Raw genomic sequence first — 23,600 nt, 5'->3', positions numbered from 1 at the left:
CGACAGAAAACCTGAGCCTTATGGAGAAAAATCTAGTAGAATGCCTGGCAGTTCCTGTTGTTTGTTAGTAAAAGACTATTCTGAATGCTGAGCAAATAAATAGATACTGTTTCTGTCTATTCATAGTTTTATAGCACTGTGAACTGAATAGTTTTAAATTTTCTAGGTGTGAGTTATTAATAACATTAGTGCAGAAATATTTCAATTGCCATTGAGTGAAAACACACTGAAATAACTCTTCTCACAGCCACACAGGATGTGTACACCATCTGCTGAAATTTATGCCTCATTGCAAATGGTATTCACTGAGGAAGTAAATATTTTATGCTGATAAGGATTTGTTGGCCTCCTATAAATAGCCTATTTTCAACCTCCTCTTTATAGCAGGTACTGAACGTACTGTACATCATGGAATGGAATTAGAAATACACAAGCTGGGTCAAGTTATAATCTGGCACTCATTATGTTAGGTTCTTGGCCAAATTGAAAACCTGATAAAGGAGCTTAGTCTTATTTTTCTTTTATCCCCATTCATTCATTAATAAATGTTTTTTTGGTGCCTGCTCTGTGCCAGGCACTCTCTGAGCTGGAAATGTAATGAACAAGAGACAGCCTCTGTTTCATGGAGTTATAACATGGAGATAGACAACAAATAGGGAGATAAATAAACAAGGTACAGGGGGTTGAGCTGTGTCTTCCCTAAGTTCATGTCTGCAGTTGAGATCCTGTGACTGTTCACTTGGTAGCTGCTCAAGCTGTTTAAGGACCTGGCGGGGAGACTAAGAGAAACACTGCGGTTGGAACCCTGGTTGGGTGATCTTTACGCACGGTTAGCGACAGACTGAGGAGAGACAGCTACTTACCAGCAGAGTTTGCACCCCACCTGTCACTCAGCATCAGGCTGGCTCATGTGCTTGGCTGGCTCATCTGAAAGAGCGTCAACAAGATACTAGACGGGGTTAGAGTTGTGCTTTGAACCAGCCCTTGGGCTTATTTGCAGCTAGCAAACATGGCCTAGACCTAGAAAGGTCTGCAATATGTGAATATGCATGTGGTTTGTTCCCCAAAGCCCCCTTTTTCCAGATTTCAGAAAGAACTGTGGAGGAAACTCTAAAATATGTAAACATTTCTCAAATACAGCTTCTGTTGGGGAGTCACCGAAACTTTGGGGACATGGTTGTGACATTTGTTTTACCTAAAGCATAGCCAGAGCCAGTTTAGTAACTTTCAAATGATAATTTGTAATGGAAATAAACAGATAACTATCATTTCTCTTTATTTCCTCTTTTTATTTTGAAATATTAATTTTGTTTCATTCTCAAACATGCCAGTTTTCAAATTTCAATACAGAATGTCACAGTATTGTGAATATTTGAAAAGTAGCACTTAAAATATACTTTGCCTGTTTTTTGTATTTTAAAATAGCTGGTATACAGCCTTTAATCATCTCATAGTTGTTGAATCTTACGGCTTCATTTCTTTAGCAATGAAAAGTGAAAATAATTTTGCTTATGAGTTTATTTGCTTTGTATTGTTAGTGAAATTTCTTTGGTCAAACCACTTGAAAAGTTCAGTACCAGTTCTTTTGAAGATAGAGGCTCATTGATCCAAGCTACGTAGCCCCTTGGAAAATTGCAGCAGTGATGCCATCGACAAAAATCAGCCCTTGCACTGTAGAGAGGTCCACAAAGGACCCCTCAAACAGCCCAATCTTTGTTCATTTTAAAGATTTAACTGGGGTTTCCCTTCAAGACGCAGAATTCAAAATTTTGTACTTCCATTAGTGTGTGTACATGTGTGCTTATGTATACATAAACACACATGTAGTTGCATACGTGCACATAGATGTGTATGTGTTTATGGGCCATATGGCCACTTGTGTGAAACCACCAGAGATCACATAATGTGAGAACAGAGTTGAAATTCACCTCACTTAATTTTTAGCCAGGAAACATTTATCAATACTTAGATGAATTTATTCCATTTGATTTTGGTTTGGGAGAGTGGTCAGAGCATAAAGAAGCTTAAATGAGTATTTTCTCTACATTAGTTTCCATTCTTGTAACTTTGTGTCCAACTTTAAGTGACTGGAATGTCTGAAGATTTTGTCTTCCTTGTTCTTGGTAGGAAGGCTTGTTACGCCATTGCAGCCTGGTTTGAAACCTTAAGAACCCCAACAGTATGAAATTCGTCTTTAAGCCAATTATGGATTGGCTTGTTAAAGACTTTTTGGAGAAGGGTTAGCAAAAGAAAATCTTGTTTTTGATAACTTTACTTTCTGAATTACTCAGTTCTTTGAGATGTTTGTTATTTGCTGGGTTTTTTAGATGTTAGGATTTAACATTCTGACTCAGTGTCTACCAGAATGAAAATCAAGTGAGTTATTTAAAATTGAATCTTATGAGAACAAGCTAGTGATGTAGATTTGAAAGATAGTATGTTCCACTACAGATCAGAAATTTCCCTTTTTTAATATACAACATTGATTTTAAACTTCATCAACAGATTAAATTTCTACCTTACCTTTTGGATTTGATTTTGTCCCAGTGATCAAATCAGCTCCTTGATTACTTATTAAGAGCATGGTGTTACGTGCTTTAAGGCTAGAAAGGAATCTTCACATTTGCCTAGTGCTCATTCAAGCCCATTCTTCTCAGTAACCCCATTTGCCTGATAAGAAAACTGAGGCCTCTCCTTGAAGGGTTCACCCAAGATCATTCAGCTATTGGACTTGAGCTTAGGTTTTCAAGCCCGGCACTCTAAACTCAGGGATATCAATTGGCTTTTAAGATGGATACGGTTATACAGAACTAAACTGGACAGAATGATTGCCACAGGGCCTTCAAAGATGGAAGAAATTATTCTGAACATGAAGGCAGAATGTAACTGGAAGGGGACAATTCATTGGTTTGGCAAAATGGAAAGGCATTTTGTGCTAAGCTCAGAGAAATGGAATGAGCAAGGTGGAAATAAGTCTGTGGGGTGGAGGACCAAGAGGGTAAGAGGTAGGCCCTCTGCAGACTGACCTGACAAGACAGGAGGGTGGCCATTGCGGAATGCTGGGTTCTGAGTGTTGGGAAGGAAAGAACCCCTTGAAGGATGACCTTGAATGCAAGCAGAACCAGTCAGATTTAACCTGATTTCTAGTAAGCGTGGGGTGTAAGTAAGGAGAGAGTAAGGAAGCGATTGAAGGAGAAATCTAAGAAAAGTTACAAAGAAATTATTGACATAGCTTGCCTGGAGTTGCTGAACAAAAGTGAGTGAGCACTTGTACTTGATGGTGAGGCTTCGAACCAGGGATCTAGGAGAACTGTCAACAGAGGGTGGAAAAGCCCGCTTAGGAAGAGGGAAGGAAGTTTCCGCTCCCAGTGGCCCCTGTAAAAGCTGCTGCCAACTGCACCCTTTACCCTGTTGGTTGTCTAAATGGAGGGAAAGGTCGACCCTAACGTGCAACCTTTTTAATGTAGTTAGGCTTTTTTAAAAAAATGAAATGCAACAAATTGCATTTGTCAAATGATAATGGCATGTCTTGTTTTAAAATTGCCCCCATTACACAGTGACCCGTGATACCTCAGACCCCTAATTCTGCTCTTGTTCCTGCAGCCTGGAGTACTTGGGTACTTTGAGTTCAATGGCTCTCCCCAGCCTCCTGGTTATTTGACCTTCTTCACCTCAGCGTTATATTCATTAAAGAAAGGTAAACATTCATATTAAGACATTTGTATTTTAACCAAGAATGTATGTATATTGATATCTTTTGCAAATGTTATCTTTATGGTTATAGATTTTCATTTTCTTGATTCCATTTCTCTTTTTGTGTCAAATAATTACATTGTTTTATTTTCTATTGGCAAACAGAAAATACTATGCTCTTTCAAATTTAGTCTCTTAAATGTTTAGGTTTTGAAAAAATGTAGCTCGGTCATATGTGTCTGCAATTTTATAGTTTGCACTTTATAAAATTTATTATATCTTAATCTCTTTTTTTTGCGTGCGTAGTTTAAAGTTTTGGTCAGAGCTTTCAATGGTTGTATTGTCAGTTGGATATACCATAATTTAGGAATATACTTTCTATAATAAGTATTTTTACAAGTATAAAAGTCACGTCGCATTACAGTATAAGCCTACTGCCGGTTTTACTATTCTCAAATCCGTATATGTATATTTTTTACTATAGCTAAATCATGTATTATTGGAGGCCCTGCTTTTTAAATCACACATTGTATCCTGCCCATTTTTTCGTGTTGCTCCATGTTTCTTCTTTGTATCACTCATAACCTCCTGTCAGCTCTCTGTGGGATACACTCATCTGCTCACTTGTCTCCATCTCTTTTGTTACCATCACTCTGGTCCAAGACTTTCCCCACCCTAGACTAGACCAGTGGGCACTTAACGGGTATCCACTCTTACCCTTTTGCCTCACACTAGAGTCTGTGCATGTGCTGGTCCTTCTGCCTGAAAGGTGCCCTCTGCCTCCCCGGCCTCTGAGGCCCTGCTCTCCACCTGTCAAGCCCCTACTCATCCTTCAGGATCCCCTCAAATATCACTTCCACAATCTCCCCCAGTCTCAATTGGGTACCCCGTTGTTTTCTCTCACGGCACTTGACGTAGTTTGTATTATGTATGTAGTTATGAAATGATTTTTTTTTAATATCTGTCTTCTTCCCCAGACTAAGATTTTGAGGGTAGGGACCATGTGTCTTCGGTTTAGCATTCTTTTACCAGTGTCTGGTGCATAGCAGTGGTTCAGTCACTATTTGCCAAGTGAGCATGAGACTGGTGGCCATATCATCTCTTCCTCAGCATATCAACCAGCCTTCTCCTGCTGGGCATTAGACTGCTTTATTATTATTTTTTGGTGTTATAACAGTATACTACTAATACATCAAACATTTATGACTGGCCATTTTAATATATACATTCTCTTAAAGTTTTATTCATAGAGAATCTGCTGCATTCATGTTTTTCACCCAGGGGACACTGGGAGAGGAACTCAAACTGTCACATAAGTATGTCTTCTGTCCACTTGAAAGGCTTTGAGCTGCAGCCTCAGGTGACTAAGAAGACTTAGTGAGTCAAAGTTTGAATTTTGAAAACAAAATAGTACCAATTGAAATAAGCTTAAGAACTACATATTCAAAAATCTTCTTAGAAAACTAAAGCCCCTCGAAGATTTCAACCGAAGATTATATATAAAGGGGAAACCTAGAGTCATTCACTGAGGTGATGGTAGCATTAAGTTCTAGAGTTGAAGAGGAATTTTCAAGATCATGGAAGGATGTTTTGTTATCTGGTTAGCTTACATTACGTGCTAATGATTCACCTTAAATTACTTTTTCATTCAGAGGTTTCCAAAATACTGCTTCTTTTTGGAAAAACTTTTCCAAGTACAAACCTTTTCCCCGGTTTTTTCTTTTATTTTTTTAAGCAAAGGAAGGTCAAAAATGGGTAAAAAGGAGGGTCAAAAATGGGTAAAACCAACTTGCAGGTACCAAACAAACTTCTTGGTCAAATCACTAATTTTGATAAATGATTACATGAAATTTCTTCTCTGACTAAATCTAGTCTGATTTAACATGAGTCCATTGCTTCCCTATCTTGTGATTCTAATTGGGTCTTGTAAAATCCTGTTGCATATTAACTTTGCAAGAACTGAGATTCATTCTAATTAATCATTTTTCACTTCTTATTTGTGGGTAAGCTCCCACTTGAGCTTAATGAACCATTTTTAGAAGAAAAAGACAAATTTGGAATGATGATTTTCCATAATACATGCACTGTGAAGGATTACCTAAAATAAATCATGCCTTGGGCATCTGGGTTTTTTCCCCCTTTTTCTTTCTCCTACCCTGAAGTCAAGTGGTATTTTACTTATTATTAATAGGTGTTTGGTAAGAGAAACATATAACATATGCACACTTCTTTTTTAATGGTACAGTTTGAAGTGTAGATTCTAGGTCACTGTCATGTTTAGATTGTGTACACAAATCGAGGCCTGAGAAGCATTTCACACACTTAACATTTGGTGCAGCGGTTCTCAACCTTTCTAATGCCGCGACCCCTTAGTACAGTTCCTCATGTTGTTGTGACCCCCCAACCATAAAATTATTTTCGTTGCTACTCTATAACTGTAATTTTGCTACTGTTATGAATCATAATGTAAATATATTTTTGTTTTCCGATGGTCTTAGGCGACCCCTGTGAAAGGGTCGTTCAGCTCCCAAAGAGGTCGCGACCCACAGGTTGAGAACCGCTGGTTTAGACTGTTGTGGTAGAAAGCAGATGTCCTGGTTCCACAAGCCGCAAGCGTTTACAAAATGCACACGTCCTTCCATTGCCTTAATGAGTTTTTTTAAACTGCCTTAGAAACAGGATACTCTCTGACACTTGTTCCTTGAAGCTCGCTGGCCATCAGTCTACAGGTATTCTGAGACTACCGTAGGTGAAGCATTGGGCCTGGGTGCAGGGGGTGTGCTAAGAGGGGAGCGCATGTTTGCTCTCAGTAATTCGACAGTTTAGTTGTAAGACCTGGTCCCATGGTACTTTGCCATCGCTGTTCCCTTCAGATCGTTAATCTGTTTGATACTTTTACACATTATAATAAAGGAAATTAGGGAAAATTCACTTACCCACCTCACCACTTAGCATTAACTGCTTTCTCTTTTTGTTTTTACTATTTCCTTTCATCTTCGTTACCCATGTTCCTTTGCCTGTTGATCTAAGTCTCAGTGTTATCTGTCAGTTTATGTAGGCCCACCTGTTAGGTGACATGGGCAGTAACCCTTTGTTCTATTTCTGTTTATTCTTTTCCTAGCTGGTTTACTTTTATAATTATTTTTTTATATAGCAGTTCTATATTTTCAGGTTGTTAAATTTGTAGTTCTTTTTCTTTTTAAAGATTTTTTTATTGGGGAATTGGGGGGATGGGAACAGCACATGGGAATTGGGGGAAGGGGAACAGACAAGTTGCTGTCCTTTTGTTCTTCAGTCTAGTTGTAGAGGACGTTGCTTCACTGGCCCAAGTTGGCACTATCATTGCGCTCTTCCCGGGCGAGGCAGATCAGACGGTGGCTGCTAGCTGCTGGCTGCTCACTCTGGCTGCTGGCCACACACAGTAGCCTATGGCAACCCACTGCAGCAGGGGCTGCAGCCTACGCCGTCGCCAGTGACTCACAGCAGCCCAGCTCCAGGTTGAGCTGTTGTTCAGCATCTTAGCTGTGGAGGACAGTGTCACTGGCCCTCATATGTGGGATCCGAACCGGGGCCCTCTGGCGTCCCAAGCCAGCTCTTAACCATCGCGCCACTCGGCCGGCCCTGTAGTTTTTTTCTTGATTTAAATTTTTTTTCCCCAAAAAAATCTGATCACTAATTAGTTCACTTTTATTAAAAATTATTTAGCACTTTATGCTACTTAGATTTACTTTGGCTTAAAATACAGAGCACAGTTGATTTTTCCCCCATTCTTATTGACTAGCCAGCTAGCATTTACAAAATAATGCTTCCTTTCACCCTTATCTTGATGAAGCCTGCTTTGTTGCAAAATATTTTCTTACATGTAATTGGGTCTACTTCTGTGTTTTCTGTTGGTCTAGCTACCTCCTTCTGTATGAGTAAATATAATTTTGTGTGTTGCTTTGTAAGTTACTACTTAGTAAAGTCTGGACTCTGTGTCCTCTAGTTCTTGTGCTTAATGGAATATTAAGCACATCCATCCATGCATTTGGTTAGATTTTGGTTGGAATGGTATTGAGTGTATAGATTGACTTAAGGTAATTGACACGTTCATAACATTCAACTTCTCTTTCTAGGATCACAGCACAGTTATTCATTTATTCAAACCTTCCTTTTAATTTTTTATAATAGGTCTTATATATCCCTCGCTAATGTTTAATCATGTCAGAGTGCTGAATGATTCATTGTGGGCTAGCAGTCTGTGTATGTTTCAGGATCCTGAGGGAAACTAGTCTCCGATTTCTCCACTCTTCCCAGACTGCAAAGCCTATTTCTATGAACCTTTTCACATTTGACCTTGGCAGACAGGCTTCTTTCTTTTTTTGCCTAAAGAAAATTTGGTAGAGGGTTCAATATTTTTAATTTTTTTTCATCTTAGTATTTAATTATTTGCTGTGAAAATGCGTTCTGGTAAAATTTGTTATATTTTGCTATGATTCAGTGACTTTTTTAAAAGAGAAAATTTGCAACAAAGTTTGATACTCTTTTCATTCGACCTACAAAAGGGATGCAAGTGCCATTTAGGGGCTAAGCAGTGGCCTGGGAGCTGGCAGTGTCTGTCCTTATCCTTTGTCTACCCCTGATGGGAATCTGTAAACTTGAACAAAATATGTGACTTTTCTGTGTTTGAGATTGTCTGTCTGTAAAACTAGAGAGGGTAGAGATGAGGTAAATGCTTGTTTTGCCAGACCACATAATTTGTGAGATATTTTGGATGTGAATAAAGTAATAGTCTAAAAATGTATAGTAGCTTAATTAGGAAGCCACCTGGCTGAAAGCACTTAAAGGAAGTATAGTGTGTTCTCTTAGAAGTATCTACACCAGATAGTCTAGATATCCTGTAACTTGACCGAACAGCAGACAAGTCTTCCTCCCCCGCTTTCCTGTAGCACTCCAAGTCTGCTTCTCTGTACTTCCGGGTCCTCACTGTAGAGCTGACTGCATGTCTCTCCCACCAGAACAGGTGCTGGTTTGTTCAGACAGTATTTACTGAGTGCCTTGAGGCCAGGGTTTTGTCTCCTTACTCCTAAACCTCTAACACTGCTTGATCAATGTTGTAGCCAGAAGGTTGAATGAATGACTAATAAAGGACAGTTTACCTTGAAATTGCTCACGTGAGAATGATGTTAGCAGCGTGGTGTGCAGTCCTTTAGGGTCCCCTCTCCCCCAACCACTTCTCCTCAGTGTAGGCATCTCTCACAACAGGACTGGATGGCACCCCGGCCTGGTCCATTCTGACTCTTTCTTCCCACTGCCTTCCCACTGTCCTCTGACACTAACATCCTAATGAATTGAATTAAAATTCACATCCTTAACTGTCACCTTGAAAATACACTAAACTATTAACTAAAAATAATCACTTCCACTCCCTTTTACCACCTTGAAGAATTCTTAAACTTATTTGCCAAGGGAACCTTGTGGCATCAAGTTTCTAAAGAACACACTTTGGGAAATACTGTTCTAATGAATTTTTTAAAGAGGAATTTATTAAAGGAAAAACTTATAATTCTAGTGTAGCATCTCTCTGTTCCACCAGGTGGCATCCGATGCTGCTGTAATTTGCTGGTAGAATTGAGTCAGGACACACAGAAAAGCGCCTTCCTCCATATCCTTATGTGTAAAGCTTCTATTAGATTGTGAAATTTTGTACAACATCAAGAGGTCTGAAGGGTAGGATTTTCTTAACCTGTAGGTGACATTCTTAAAGGTGTTGAAAAAACAAGGGACTGACTTCTTAAACAAGGTTGACCCTGAGATTGCCTTGTTTTCTTGGGTTCCTGGGTTTAACTGTTGGGAGTTTGGATGAGGCATTGGATTTAACAGTTGTCGGTGAATGAAGCAGGTTTCAGGATCACGTGGTTTTCTTGGATAATCTCATTTATTGTCACTGTCCTCACTCAGAGAGAGAGAGGTTTCTATCTGCCTGTGTTCTCAGGCCTCTGGGCTCTGATTAATACACACTGGAATAAACATATTAGGAAGTTCATGCTTTTTATTCCCACACCTAAAACTAACTTTTTAATATGTTGCTATTATTTTAGTAAGGATGTCATCATATTTCATGGGACATACTTTTATTCCCATTACGACTTATCTCTTAAGCTTTGTAAATGCTTCTCGATAAGCACTAAGGGCCAAAAATGGACCTCCCTGCACTTTTAGATTCAAAAGCATGACTTACGCAACAAACATTTGAGGATCCACTATGTGCTATAGCTATAAAGATGAATACAACTTGTCCCCCAGGTAGGTTTGCCTACAGTGTGAGTGCAGTGACAGGTCTGTGACAGGCTTTGCTGGAGCATGACAGCTGGGCATATGCTCGGATCAGAACAGGAAAGACTGCTGTGAGGAGCCGTGCGGGGGTGGGGAGAAGGGGGGGGTCATCTGTCAGGTGAGTGAGTAAGGAGCTGGAGCGTGGAAGGTGGACAGGAAGCACAGAACCAAATTTAGGGATCTTTGTAGCTGTTTTGATTCTTTATACCCATGTGTCAGAAAAACTGCACCAACTTCACTAATTGTTTGGTGATAGTTTCTACCTTTTTAAAGTTGTCCTGTTTTAGGGGGTGTGTGTGTTTTGATCCTATTTCTTCAAGGTTTTCTGTTTGTTTCTTTGTTTCTTTGTTCTGAAGCTGTGATAAGACTCCTAGACAAAGAACCAAAAACATTACTATCTTGAAAAACACTCAGGGATCAACTTCTGTAATAAAGTTACAAGCTTATAGTGAAACAACTCAGTGCAGACAAACCCTGTTCTGGCCTCTGCTTGACCACTTTTTGCGGAAAGGTGAGCATGATAAGCTGACCCTGGAACGAGGCTGTCCGTGAGCCAAGCACTTTCCTTGGATGGTCCAGTCTTCACTGCCTCTCTTTGAAGTAGGAACTGTTATTACCTCAGTGCTATTATCTCAGGTGAGGAAACTGAGGCTCTGAGGAGGTTGCTTTGCTGACTCAGGGGGACTGTGGCAGGCAGAATAATGGCTCTCCAAAGATGTCCACATTCTAATCACCAGAACCTGTGAATATGTTACATAACAAGGGCGAACTGAGGTTGCAAATAGAATTGATTTGCTAGTCACCTGATCTTGAGAAAGGGACTTATCCTGGACTTATCTGAGTGGGCCCAGTGTAATCAGAAGGGTGCTTAAAAGTGGAACCAAATGGTGAAGAATGCTGTAGAGTGATGCAATGTGAGAAAGACTCGTCTGGCCATTGCCAGTTTTGAAGATGAGTGGGAGCCACGAGCCAAGGAATGCAGGCAGCCTCTAGAATCTGGAAAAGGCCAGGAGATGGATTCTCGCCTGGAGTCCCCAGAAGGAACATGTCCCACTGACACCTTGATTTTAGCCCGGTAAAGCCAATTTTGGACCTCAACCTCCAGAACTACAGGATAAATTTATGTTGTTTTAAGCTACTAAGTTTGTGGTACATTGTGAACATCAAATGGAGATTTCCGTACCACTGACCTCCTTCTTGGAACCCCCACTGCGCTAGCTGGCTGTGTCTCCCTTAGCAACTAGCTTTGTTTTCTAATTTTGGACTTCAGTGGTATCTTCTAACAAGAAGTTCCCATAGGCAGGGACTGACTGTCCTGACGAGTCATTTTAGAGTGACCGGGGCCCACTCAGCCATCTCTTCTTACTGCTCCCCAAGCCCCATCTGTAAGATAAGGGAGCCTTGCCCTAGCTGCCTCGGGAAGACACTTCAGCTTGAAAAATGCACAGGCCGTTGGCCTCTTTTCATAGGCTTGGGAGCTAAGAGTTGTTTTTACATTTGTAAAGCGTTGTTTAGAAAAAGCAAAACAAAACATGTGACCCCTGTGCTGAACCCTAAAAAATGGCCTAAAGGGGGGTGTGGGAGGGATTTCTTAGCACATATGTTTCTTTTATGAAGCCCTTCCTTCCCCAGGGTGTTAAAAAAAGGAATTTAATTGACATACACACAAGGGAAGGATGTGAACTGATCATTTTCATATTGTGCTTTAGTTAAATGAGAATGGCTGGTGTGAGTGTGTTTAGTTTACTGTCATGTTGGTAGACATGACAGTGCGTATTGAGCTCTGTAGTTTACATTCCCCTCAGATACTGTATTTGGAACTGCATTTCTCTTTCCTTCCTCCCTAACTTATAAGAAAGACAACAAAGCAGCTTAGGAGTTACATGTTTACTTAGGGCTTAGTGTATCTTGGCAAGCACTGGAATGTGCATATTGTATCTATGTGCCCAGATGCCAGATTGTTTTCTAGATAATTGCTTTGTGTTTTATATTAAGGATTTTGAAAATATAGAAATCTCCAAGTCACATTTCTAGGGAAAAAATGGAAGTGATAGCTATAGTTCATACATTAAAAACAAACATTTCTGTAATCTATTACATTTCTTTAAAGGCTTTTTCATTTTGGTTGAATGTATTTATCATTGGAAATGTGTGAAGTCATCATTGTGAATAACAGTCACTGTTGTAGGTGCTAAGTATCGTTGGAGAGGCTGTTGTTACCCATTTTATATAATCCTATCATTGTCTTTTTTTCTTCCTTGTCCAAAACCTTGGAAAGAAGAGTGGGAAAGCAGAAGTTAATAAAAATGGCAGTGTAGAGTACAATCAGGACTCTTTCCAGAATGGACAGTACCACAGGACGGGGTTTGCCTTTTGGAATGTCACTACTTCTGGAGTAAGAATGAGAGAAATTCTCCCAGGGAGTGAGTGACTTCCTGGCCATGCTGATGAAATGCCATGTGACTGCATCCAGTGGTATTTAGTTTTGAAGTATATCCTGATGTATTTGTTAGCAGTTTTCTTTCTGAGGCTTTGTCTTGACCTGCTATCCATTTGTTCCAGTGATCCCCGAGAGATTAGCTCACACAGAAGTCTCCTGGAAAGCGGATGTTCACTCTTTCAGTATATCCTTAGGTACCTAGCTTTGAATACGGCAGGTGTTCTTTACGCTAGGCCCCTGAGAAGGAATTCATTTCAGAAGCTCAGCACTTTGTACCTAGAGTCCCCAGGTTGGAGCCCCACCTTTTCCTTTCTGAAAGAGAAGGGGGATATGTTCTTGAAAATAATTGTCCTCCGCCATTGGAGGGGTTTTCCTGAAATAAATTCCAGAAATACAGTCCTCTGTGCCATTCTCAGATAATTGCCCATAATTAAGACTTACTGGCTACTGGATATACTATCTCAGCCCAATTTTCTTCCTGCGTTAAATAAATCTTTCGCTTTCATCACAGTCCAATAGAAATAGTGTGAACCATGTAGGTATTTTAAACTTTTCTGGTGGCTGCATTAAAATTTAAGAAGAAATAATATATTTTATTTAATCCAGTGTGTCCAAATTATTAACATTTCAACATATAATAAGTGTAAAAACTATTGAGATATTTTACACTTAACAACACATCTCAATTCAGATGCTAAATTTTCATTGGAAATACTTGACCTGTATTTATTTATTTAAGAACTAGAGAAGGAAGATTTATGAAAATTAGAGGAGGGTCTGCTGGAAACCACTGCAAAGTACTGTCACTTGATCTGTATTTAGATTTCATAAAATTCACAGTTGAAAAAGCAATTTACATACCCAAATTGTTTTAAACATAGTTAAACGTTTTCCAATGACTGTGTATTGAATATCACTTTAAAATTGAATTAGTTAAAATCAAATAAAATTAAACATTTAACCCCTCAGTTGCTCCTATTCAAGTGCTCAGTAGCCACATGTAGCCCGTGGCTACCCTATAGGACAGTGCAGCTCTGGACACAGGCCTCATTATCCAGGTGTCCCGGGGAAAAGCCAGCTGTTTCATAAGATCCGGAGTTTTCCTTGTGTTAGCCTTTCAGAGTGTGCTCCTGGGAGTCTGTTAGTTGGTAGTAAGTGTGAGCTGCGTAACTTTGCTGCTGGCAGGACTCTTTATTATTAATCGTAAAGCACAATTAAAAGTCTATTCTCTTTGCTGATAGAAGAAACTATTCTGACTCTTTCTGGAATGTTTGAGAATTTTAACATCTTGCCTCACCGAAGTAGTTCTTGCCTCAGAATAGATGTACTTTACCCTAACACTAAACTGAAGTTTTAATATTAAAAACATTAATATTTAAGGTAAATGGTTTTAAGTACAGTAGTCTAATATTAAAACATTTTACAAAAGGCCCAAAACAAACAAACAAAAAAACCTTGATGCCAACCAGAGAGCTCACAAGTGAGCCCGTGAACCTGAGGGGAAGCCAGGTGGAAAACAGGTCCTGCATCCTCTGTGCTTCCTGGGTTGTTGCCAGCAGGTAAATGGGGACAGCGGTGTATGGCAGATGCAAGGCGGCCAATGGGAGCTCTCCTTAGGTGTGGGAGGAGCCGAGCGTTCTTTCAGTGGCAGAGAAGAGCCCCAGCCTCATAAAAGACAGCAAGGGGTGAACAGCGGAGGTGCCAAAGTTAGGTAGCTTGAGCGGCTCAAAGCAAGGCCACTTCTACTCAAAGCGCACGAACAGTGGATCAGCCTGGTAGTGTTAGTTCTTGTCGCCCCGTGTCCCGTGGAGCACATGCGTGATGTGGTGGGCTGCCTTGTAGCTGAGGGACATGGGGCCGAGGCTTCAGCACCTTTTGTAGCACGCGGCAGGCAGGCAGTCTTCATGCTGTGGTCCCCTTGACCTACTCGGTTGCCTGTGGGCAGCTGCAGATGGCATTCGGTAACTACTGCTTTTACCCAGAGGTTCCTTCAGGACCTCGTTACGTCTCGCAGTGGTCCGTCTCACACCTTTCCCTGGCTGGTTAAGAGAGACTTTAAACTGGCCAGCTAACCTCGCTAGCCGAGTTTATTGAAATTTTAATTTTATTATTTTTGATGCATTGAATAGGATCATGCCATTGCTGGACCTTTTGTAGGGGAGGGGAGAGCATTATTCTGAATTTATATTAATTATTCAACAAATTCAGAGTCCTTAGTTAAAATATTGAAGCTTTATTATTTTTAGGGCAAAATTATTCAATTTTATAAATGACAAAGACCCCTATTGTAGAAAGCCCTGGAGTCCTGCTTAACAGAGAATGTTCTGGATAGGGAGATAGGAAGTATTATTTTCTTGAACCATTCTTACGTATAAACTTCCTCTGCTAATTCAGTTACTCCTTGTACACATGAGACGGCAAATTTAAGCTGCTTCTTCCAGTGAGATTTCCACAACATGCAGGGACTTAAATAGATGTGTGATTTTTGTAAATTTCTCTATATGTGAAAAATAAAGTTTTGAAGTTGTAATACATTTGGGCATGTTAGAATCTGTTCTGTTCAGGCAAGCTGTCCATTCTTATTAATTAAACAAGTTTTTGAATGGCCCCTTTCAACTTTTGGGTCCCACTGTCACTTCTTATTCCTCTGCTCCAATAGCTCATGTTGGTGACTTTGGCAGACTAGCAAGTGAATTTCTGTCCTGGCTGCTTTTCTCTCTTCTCTCTTTCACTATGGCTGTTCACCAAGATCAGCCCCCCCTGGAGAGTGGTGTCTGTTGGTTCTACCAATTCATACCCCGTCTTAAGTCCTGCTTTTTCTTCTGCCAGCTTTGGTATCTGAACTTTTATGTTAACGCCATTTTTTAAATCTATATTTTGAACTAATTTTATACTTGCAGAAAAGTTGCCTAAATAGAGCAGAGAGTTCCCTAATTCTCTGCCTTCGCCTGTCCTCCCGAATGTGAACATGTTACATAGCCATTTGTTTTGGTGCTTTTATCAAAACCACTATCATTACCTAAAATGCAGACCTGTTTTGGATTTTGCCACTGTTTTCACTAATGTCAGTTTTCTGTTCCAGGCCAGTCTGGGGTCCCACATCCCCTTTGTTTATTTTTCTCCCTAGCCTCCTTTCCTATGACAGTTCTTCCATCTTTCCTTGTCTTTCATATAACCTCGATGCTTTTGAAGGATAGTGGTCATTGCTGACTCTGTTGCTCAGTTGGTTCCAGCTGTGGCCATAGGAGCATCTTGCGCTGGCTCTTAGGTCCTTTGAACAAGTCCCCATCCTTTGTGAGCACTTCTTTACTTCTGACACCACAAAAAGTTCTAGACTTACCTTGTGCCATCCCTGCCCCAGCCCGGGAATCAGCCTGTTTCTTCTCCAAGGAGCCCTGGTCCCTTTTATTGGAGAATGGTGTTCAGAGACCCAGACCTAGATACTAAGTATGCACTTTGGTACCAGGTATCATTACTTCTAGGCCCTCTCAGCAGATAGAGCTAGGACATACTTGTATTTATACTCACACATATGCATTCATCTATCGTTCCGTATCTCTCTCTCTCTCTCTCTCTCTCTCTCTCTCTCTCTGTGTGTTTCAAGCAATGAGTTTATATCAGTTCCCTCCGATTCCAATCTAACACCACGTAGTTCATTTTAGCCTTCCCTTCTTAATGTTAATGCTTTCTCTCTTCCCTAAGAGTCCTGGCTCTCGTTGCCTTTATTTTTACTGTATGTATTCATTATCTTTATTTTTACAGCATCTGTTTCCAGGTACTCAGTTTTTTATCCCTAAGCCTTCATCCCTTCACTGTGGGATGCTGCATTTGTGGTACAGTTATATTTGCTAGTGTTTGTATTCCACATTGGGCTCCCCCACATTTTGGTTGGTTTAATGATTTGTTTCATTTTTGAGCATGTGAAGGGTGCGAAACAAGAGTCTGGTATAAAAAGGTCTCCTCGGAGGAGGGTCCGGCCACCTCATCCATGTTCACCACTTCCCATTCTTCCTTCTTTGCCCCTCTTTGCCACGCATCCTATAATCAACCAATCTCTGTAGTTTCTGCTTTATTCTTCCTGTGTTTCTTTGGTTTCGTGCTATTTTAAATTCATCAGGCTTGTATTAAAGATCGTCCAGCATGGCATCAGTTCTACTTCGCTCTTGGCAACCACTCCTCTGAGAGAAAGAGGACGCCACTGCTGCAGGATGGGGCTCGTGTGATTAAGCTAGAAACTTCGTGTGTTCAGTACCTTAATATTTTTATATTTGAGCTACTGGGTATCAATGGTAGCATTTAAAGTTTAACTGATACTTTATTTCACATCTATTGGTAATATAGCAGAAGGGATAGAAAAGAATGCACCTTTTCCCACACCATCTTATCCATCCTCTAACACTAAGTATTTACGTCCGTTTCTAATCACACAAATATTGCATTATATATACTCGTTGCGGGGAACAAAGAAAGCTTCACACATGAGGAGAAAGTCCCCTTTGATCTCCATCCCCTTACACTTATGTTATAAATTTAAAACTACTTCTATTATTTTTTCAGACTCTTTATACATTTCTAAACATATGTGCCAGAAGGAAAAATATATATTGTTTTATAAGTGTGAGATATTTTTTGTTCTTTGATCTTTTTTTTTTTTTTTTGTCATGAAAGGTACACTTTATCTTCCCTCAGCTTGCTGTGTCACTCACATGTGTCTTGAACAATCTGTTCGTGTCGTATAGACAGCCCTGTCCCATTGTTTTTAACATCTGCGGAGTATTTCTGGGTGACTTTCTTCTCTTGTGACTCTTAGTGCATGTATGTGGGTACTAAGAAGCAGAAGTGCAGGGCTGCAGGCCATGTCCATGTGCCATCAGTACAACACATGCCATTGCTGTCCTTGCTGGCTGCCATTTTACCTTTTTCACCAGCACTGTGTTTTAATTTGCTTTCCTCTGAAATGGTGAGGTTGAATGTATTTTCATGTAATTATTAGGCTTTAACATTTCCTTTTCTGTGACTTGCCCATTCTTAACTGTTTTTTTTTTCTAATTTGTATGAGTTCTTTGTACGTGCTAGATGTGTTCATTTAAACAATATTTATTGATCTCTTATCATCTGCCCAAGCACTGCTGTAGGTGCTGGGCTAAGAGCAATAAATAGGTTTCTAATTTCACAGAACTTATGAGGAAGTTGGGCCAAAGAAAATCTAAATAAATCAATAAGGTTATGTAGATGTTAATAAAGTGCTGGAGAAAAAATAGCGTAATGGTAGAGAGAGTGCCTGAGTGGGGAGGCACCCCCAGTTTCCCCTTATGGATTTTATCTTCTAAGTTGGGGTGGTTTAACCCTGAGTTGGGATGGTCAGGGAAGGCTTTTCAGAGACTGTGGGGTCAGAGCTGAGATCTGAATGATGAGGCGCCGGCCATGGAAGTGTCTGGACACATGGAGAACTACATGTGCCTGGTCTCCAAGGTGGGGCTGGTGAGTGAGGGGGACAGGGTAGCAGGCGATGAGGTGAGATCAGCGGACAGACAGGAACAGTGCAGGTGACTATGGGTCGTTACTCGGGAAGACGTGAGGTCTGTGTCAGGATGAGGTTTCTTCAGCTCCTCTTGCTTTCCTGTCTAGGCTCAAAAAGAGCTTTGCTCTGGGGAATTTGTGCATCAGGACGTGATCATTGGGTTTTGTTGGTTGTGTTAAGGCATAGGCCTTTTCTTTAATAAAGGAACATTTTCTGTTTCAGATTACCTAGGAACAGTACGATTTGGGGTTATCACAAATAAACATCTTGCGAAACTGGTATCCTTAGCACACTCTGGAAGTGTGTATTTACATAGACATTTCAACACATCACTTGTAAGTATTTTGAAATCACGTTTATATTAGTGCAGTGGCTCTTAACCTTGTTTAGGTCACAGACTTCTTTGAGAATTGGATACAATCTATGGACACTCTCCCTAGGAAAGTGTACATGATTTTATATGCAGATTGAGAGTTCCTACAGCCCCACCCTAGAGCCCAGGCCCCTGGTTAAGATCCCATGCGGTAGAGGCCTCTTGAATTTAACATCTAGAAATTCTTTGTATTTTTAGGCTTTGTATTCTTAGGCTTGTTCATTTTCCTTCTTAGATAAAATTTCAGAATTATTCTGTTGGAGAATTGTTACTCTGGGCCCATGTTCTCAGAGGTTAAGCTTCCACTGGGCAATGTTCTTTGTTCATTGGTTCCATTTATCAAGAGTAGTAAAATGACATGCTTTTCTCCTTAGCTGATGGAATGGATTTTGAAGTTCTTATCAAATCACAGTGAGAAGTTGATGGCTTCTCACCCCAGAGAGCCTTGGCTTTCCATTGTCATCTTTGTCCCCTGATTTCATTTGCTTTTGGTGGACCAACCTCAACTCAGCTATTTCTGAGCTTTTGACAGGTATCCTGCCAGCCCTGTGCTTCTGTTCTATTTATTGCCACGTCCTCAGTCCCATCACCGAGAGTTTATTTCTCTTAAGAATTTTCTCTCTCTACCTTCATTGACAGTATCAGTTACTTACATGTCGAGTGAAGACCGGTACCTTTGTACACAGTGACCCTTTAAAGCTATGTTCCCCTCGCTCAGCACGCAAGTCTTATGCCTCATAGGTCCTGTTAGGCCCTCTCAGGGGGCGCCTCCTCGGTGGCCAGTCACTCTGGCTTCTGCTTATTTCTAGTAGCCCAGATGGTGAGCTTTACTTCTCACAGTTTATATTCCAAAAATGAAATGTATTTTTGTGTTTTCTAAATAGAAATGTTTATGATGATGTTGAGTGTGTTTTTTCAAGTTCCCAGCGTCCCACTTTGAGAATTGCTGCTGTGACTGTCCCTCTGCCACCACCCCACCCCCCCCTTGTGCCTCTGTTTGAGCTTCTTTTGACGCCATCTGCTTTTACTGTCTATCATTTTCCTTCATCCTTCTTTCACGGCATGCTACACAAGCAACATATATCATATTTATAGTAAAGAGTACTGAGGAATTCATTTAAAATAGAGAAAAGAAGGTAGGGCTGTGAGAATGACACTGAAAAATATGTTGGGTTTATTTAATCAATTCCATAGTTTTTAAGGTTGGTTGGTTGGTTTATCACCAGAATTCCTTTTATCAAAATGAAATATTTTGGGAATACTAGTATTTTAAAAAATAAAATCAATGGACATCTTTGTTATGAGGCAATTTAAATCTCTGTTTTGGGTGGGTATAAAATATCGCATTTTGTGGAACCCTCCAAAGCACTTTTTTGGGAGTTTTGTTTGAAACCCAGTGATTTATATCATTGGAATTTCAAAAATAATTTTATATTGATACTCTTTGGTTATTATAGAAAAACAAAGCAAAAACTGCCTCTTCATTCTGTACACATACAGTGTGATCCGTGGCCTTGTACAGCTCTAGGTCATTCATGGATTCATTCAAACATTTGTTGAGTTTCAGCTCTGTGTCAGGTGTTCTAGTCACTGGGGCTACAGGTGAGCAAATCGTAAAAATTGGCCCTGATGGAAGGTCCTCTCCTGCCCTTATGAGCCAGCTCTGGAAGGACCAAGGTAAAAATCACAGTGAGCCTTGACTCCGTAATCTCTGTTCCCTGAGCTCCTTATGGATTCTTTATAAAGACCCAGTGATGTTTGATGGCCCCCCTCGGGCAGGGTGGTAGAGGTCGCTGTTGTCAGCAGCAGGCGGGGAGAATCATTTGTTGATCGATGAGTCTGTCTAAAGGGAAAAAGATGAGTCACATGACGTGAAAGTCACCTCTGGCAACTGCTTTTGCTTTTCCAGCCACTCGTGAGGAAATGCTTTGTCTGGAGAAGTGAGCCGGGTTTGAGCTGCTCAAGCGGGGCAGGTCGTGTTCCGCTCTCAGCCTCGGTTTCCTCACCTTGAAGTGGTGGGGCTGATCTGGCCTCTGAAAACAGTGTGACGTGCTCACGTGACCCTGCTCTGCCTTTTATGCTCTGCATGTTTGTCCTCCGCAGGTCTTCCCCAGAGAGGTCATCAACTACACAGCTGAGAACATCCACAGGTGGGCCTTGGAAAACCGAGAGACGCTCTTTCGATGGCTGTGGCCACATGGCGGCAAGAGTCTCCTGCTGAATAACGAGCTGAAGAAAGGACCGGCCCTTTTTTTATTTATACCTTTTAATCCCTTAGCCAAAAGTCACCCTTTAATAGATGAGGTAAGAGTCCTAACGTTAAGAGGTAATCTGATGAGGAGTAGGAGACCCTCATTCCCTGGGACTCCTTTTATTCCACGTTCAGAATAATGTCCACTGGTAGCTGCGTGGCTGCCGGGAGTGGCAGCTGCGTTCCTCTGGCAATACTCCTTTCTCCATAAGGGGCAGGATAGGACCCACCGCAGCCTTTCTGGCCACATTTACTGATAGCTGCTCAGGTCTGGGTGAGTCGGAGGGAACAGGGAAGCCAAACCACGCCTCTCCAGAGATGGACCATATGTCCCTCTCCCTGCAATGACTGATGTCAGGGAGTGGGACAGGGGAATGGACAGCAACACAGGCAGGGTTTAGTGTGGCCTAGGAGGTGCCACTGTCATGGGGGTTTGCCCAGACGGCCAGCCTGCCATCCTCCGCCCAGCAGCTGGGAGCAGTGGTGCTGACATTGGGGTCCTTTGTTTTTCTAAACCAGAGCCTGCCCCTCCCTCCTGCCTTCACTGCTTCATCTGGTACGCTCACTCTATCTGGGTGTGAGTTTATTTTATACATGGATCATTTGGAGCCACTTACAGAGAGTAATAACAATCAGCAGAGAACGCCTGGGATTGCTAAATTGGATTTACTGGGGGTTTTATTTTTTTTTTCCCTCAAGGATCCCTTAATTGGCCAAAACCAATTTCAGACAGCCAGTGTACCACCGGCCAGGCTAAGCAGACACTGTCTCCCCCCAGCCTCTTTGCGTGAGCCTAATGGTCTGCTGGGAGGGAATGGGAAGGCGGGGTTCTTGCCCAGCCAGACCCCTCACTTTGTTAAAGTTATTATCCCTGCTGGGGGCATTATTCTGAATGATCACTGCTACCCTAGCTTCGAGGAAGAAAGAAAAAGAAATGAAGTAGTTTTGTTTTCTTCTCCGATTAGGAAGGAATTAAAGTAATAAGACTTAATTTCTTTAGAAAATCTCCACTACACAGATATTTGATGAACTAAGACACTGTCCCAAATTACTAGGCCTTTATTGCATCTACTATTAAGAGCCTTAAAGCTCCTTACAGGAAAGGTGGGGCTTCACAGTTTGCTTCTGAAGAATTTTATCTTGCCTGGTTTGGGCGTGTCAGGGGTGAGGTGGGGAGGTCTTTTGTGACTGGAGCCCAGTTCCTCTGTTTAGGGAGTTTTAGGTTTTAGGAACCTGGTGGGAGAACGCTGGCTTTCCAGCCCTTTGCTCCCAGCTGAACGTCTTCCCTTATCTCCCCTAAGTCCTCCATCGAAGGCCAGGCCTTCCGTCTATCATGGTTTTGCCTGAGCTCCTCAGCGCTCATAGTGACCCTGCGAAGGTGAATGGATTCCTTTAACCTCAGCGTGTGGGTGAGGTTGCGAAAACCAGATGGCATCCCAGCAGTGTTGGAGATGACTTAGCCAAGTCGTGTTCTATGTAGGACAGTTCCCTCTGTATTTCAAGTCAGTTTGGCGAATGTTGATGGAGCACCGTGCTAGGGAGCCATGGGGAGAAAGGTGTAAAAGTCACAGCCTTGGTCTCATGGTCTTAGAGCCTTGTCCAATAGAGGAGCAAGAGCCTGCTTATGACTCAAGGCAGAGAAAGGTCAGCCCCAGGCCCTGGTCAGGAAGAAATGGAGGAGAGAAGGCTCTGCCCCAGGAGCTGGGCAGAGGAGAGGTTAGGGGAGGCTGTGGGAGGGGTGAGTATTAGGCAAACCTTCAGGCCAGGGTTTTGATGGGTTGAGAGAAACTTAAGGGCAGGAACAGCCTGAGCAAAGGCACAGGGGTGAGGAAGCTGTGGCAGGTTGAGGTGTGAGAATATAGTACAGGTTGTATGATTCCCATAAAGGGCTGAATGGAGAAGAACCAGAAAAAAACCCTTGGAAGATAGGCCCTTAGGTGCTTCTTGGAGGACTTCAGAATTAATCGTAGCCATCACAGCTTCACGGGACAGTGAAGACATGTCAGCAGAGCTGTGTGTTACTGTTATTAAAGTTTCCCTGTCAGCATGTTCCAGAAAAGTGAGAAGTAGTACCATCTTGAACTTGGATGGTAGTGGTGGGTGGGGGATGGGAAGTAGGGCGTGTGATCAGGGAAATAGTGACCCAGTGACCAGAAGTCACTGGTGGGAGGGGTGGGAGGAATGAACACCCACTTCACAGGGTGAGTTCTAAGCTCATCGACTCCTTACCACAAAAGAGTTGAAGCCTTAACCCTTATTTTTCCCTGACCACCTTTAGGCCTAACTTTGGGCAGACCGCTGAGGTAGCTTACGCTGCCAAGAAGAGAGGTCAGCATAGAGTGAGGAGTTGGGGGCTTGCCAAGCAAGGAAGTTTGGAGTAGCTGTAGTGGGGAATGTGATGGGGTTCAACGAGAGACACCCCTGTGGTGGCCACGCCGTGAGGCCCAGTCTAGGACCAGGCTGCTCTTCTGAACATGTGCACACTCGCCCACAGGAGAGCACAGTCTGCACTGCACACAGCCTCAGGCCACTAGCCCTGGTGTCTCTAGAGCAGCGGTTCTCAACCTTCCTAATGCCGCGACCCCTTAATACAGTTCCTCATGTTGTAGTGACCCCCAACCATAAAATTATTTTTGTTGCTACTCTATAACTGTAATTTTGCTACTGTTACGAATCGTAATGTAAATATCTTTTTGTTTTCCGATGGTCTTAGGCAACCCCTGTAAAAGGGTCATTCGACCCCCAAAGGGGTTGCGATCCACAGGTTGAGAACCACTGCTCTAGAGGGTTCTAGAGAGGTCATAAGACATCTTGGTGCATTATCTAAAGAAATGCTTCCCATCCATCCGTGTGGCTTGTTTTCAGCCTTCACAGCACTGCTGTGAGGTGTTCACAGTGTGTGAGTCTGGTGGGCAGAGGCATGGTTCTCTTGCTCAGACTTAGCAATTTCTCTGATTAAAGAAATGGCACGAAGCATCTACAGTGTGCAAACATTTAAAGTTATTCA

The 23,600-nt window shown here is 41.8% G+C and overlaps 1 protein-coding gene across 5 annotated transcripts in view; it reads left to right on the top strand.

Annotated features, from left to right (window-relative positions):
* TXNDC11 (thioredoxin domain containing 11) overlaps positions 1-23,600 on the top strand; it is a 60,008-nt gene that overhangs the window by 20,604 nt on the left and 15,804 nt on the right. For 3 of the 5 annotated variants that reach the window (XR_002124925.1, XM_019650900.1, XM_019650899.1), the window contains 3 exons: positions 3,604-3,697; positions 18,192-18,304; positions 20,446-20,646. Coding sequence is in view for 2 of the 5 variants with exons in the window: in XM_019650900.1 (XP_019506445.1) it covers positions 3,604-3,697; positions 18,192-18,304; positions 20,446-20,646 (408 nt within the window). In the remaining 3 variants the exon portion in view is untranslated. The remainder of the gene's footprint in view (positions 1-3,603; positions 3,698-18,191; positions 18,305-20,445; positions 20,647-23,600) is intronic. The other 2 variants (XM_019650902.1, XM_019650901.1) reach the window with 1 other exon arrangement.

Source organism: Hipposideros armiger, unplaced genomic scaffold (assembly GCF_001890085.2).
Source record: "Hipposideros armiger isolate ML-2016 unplaced genomic scaffold, ASM189008v1 scaffold_149, whole genome shotgun sequence".
Lineage (NCBI taxonomy): Eukaryota > Metazoa > Chordata > Mammalia > Chiroptera > Hipposideridae > Hipposideros > Hipposideros armiger.
Note: the sequence above shows the minus strand (reverse complement) of the source record. Positions and strands in the feature narration are given on the sequence as shown.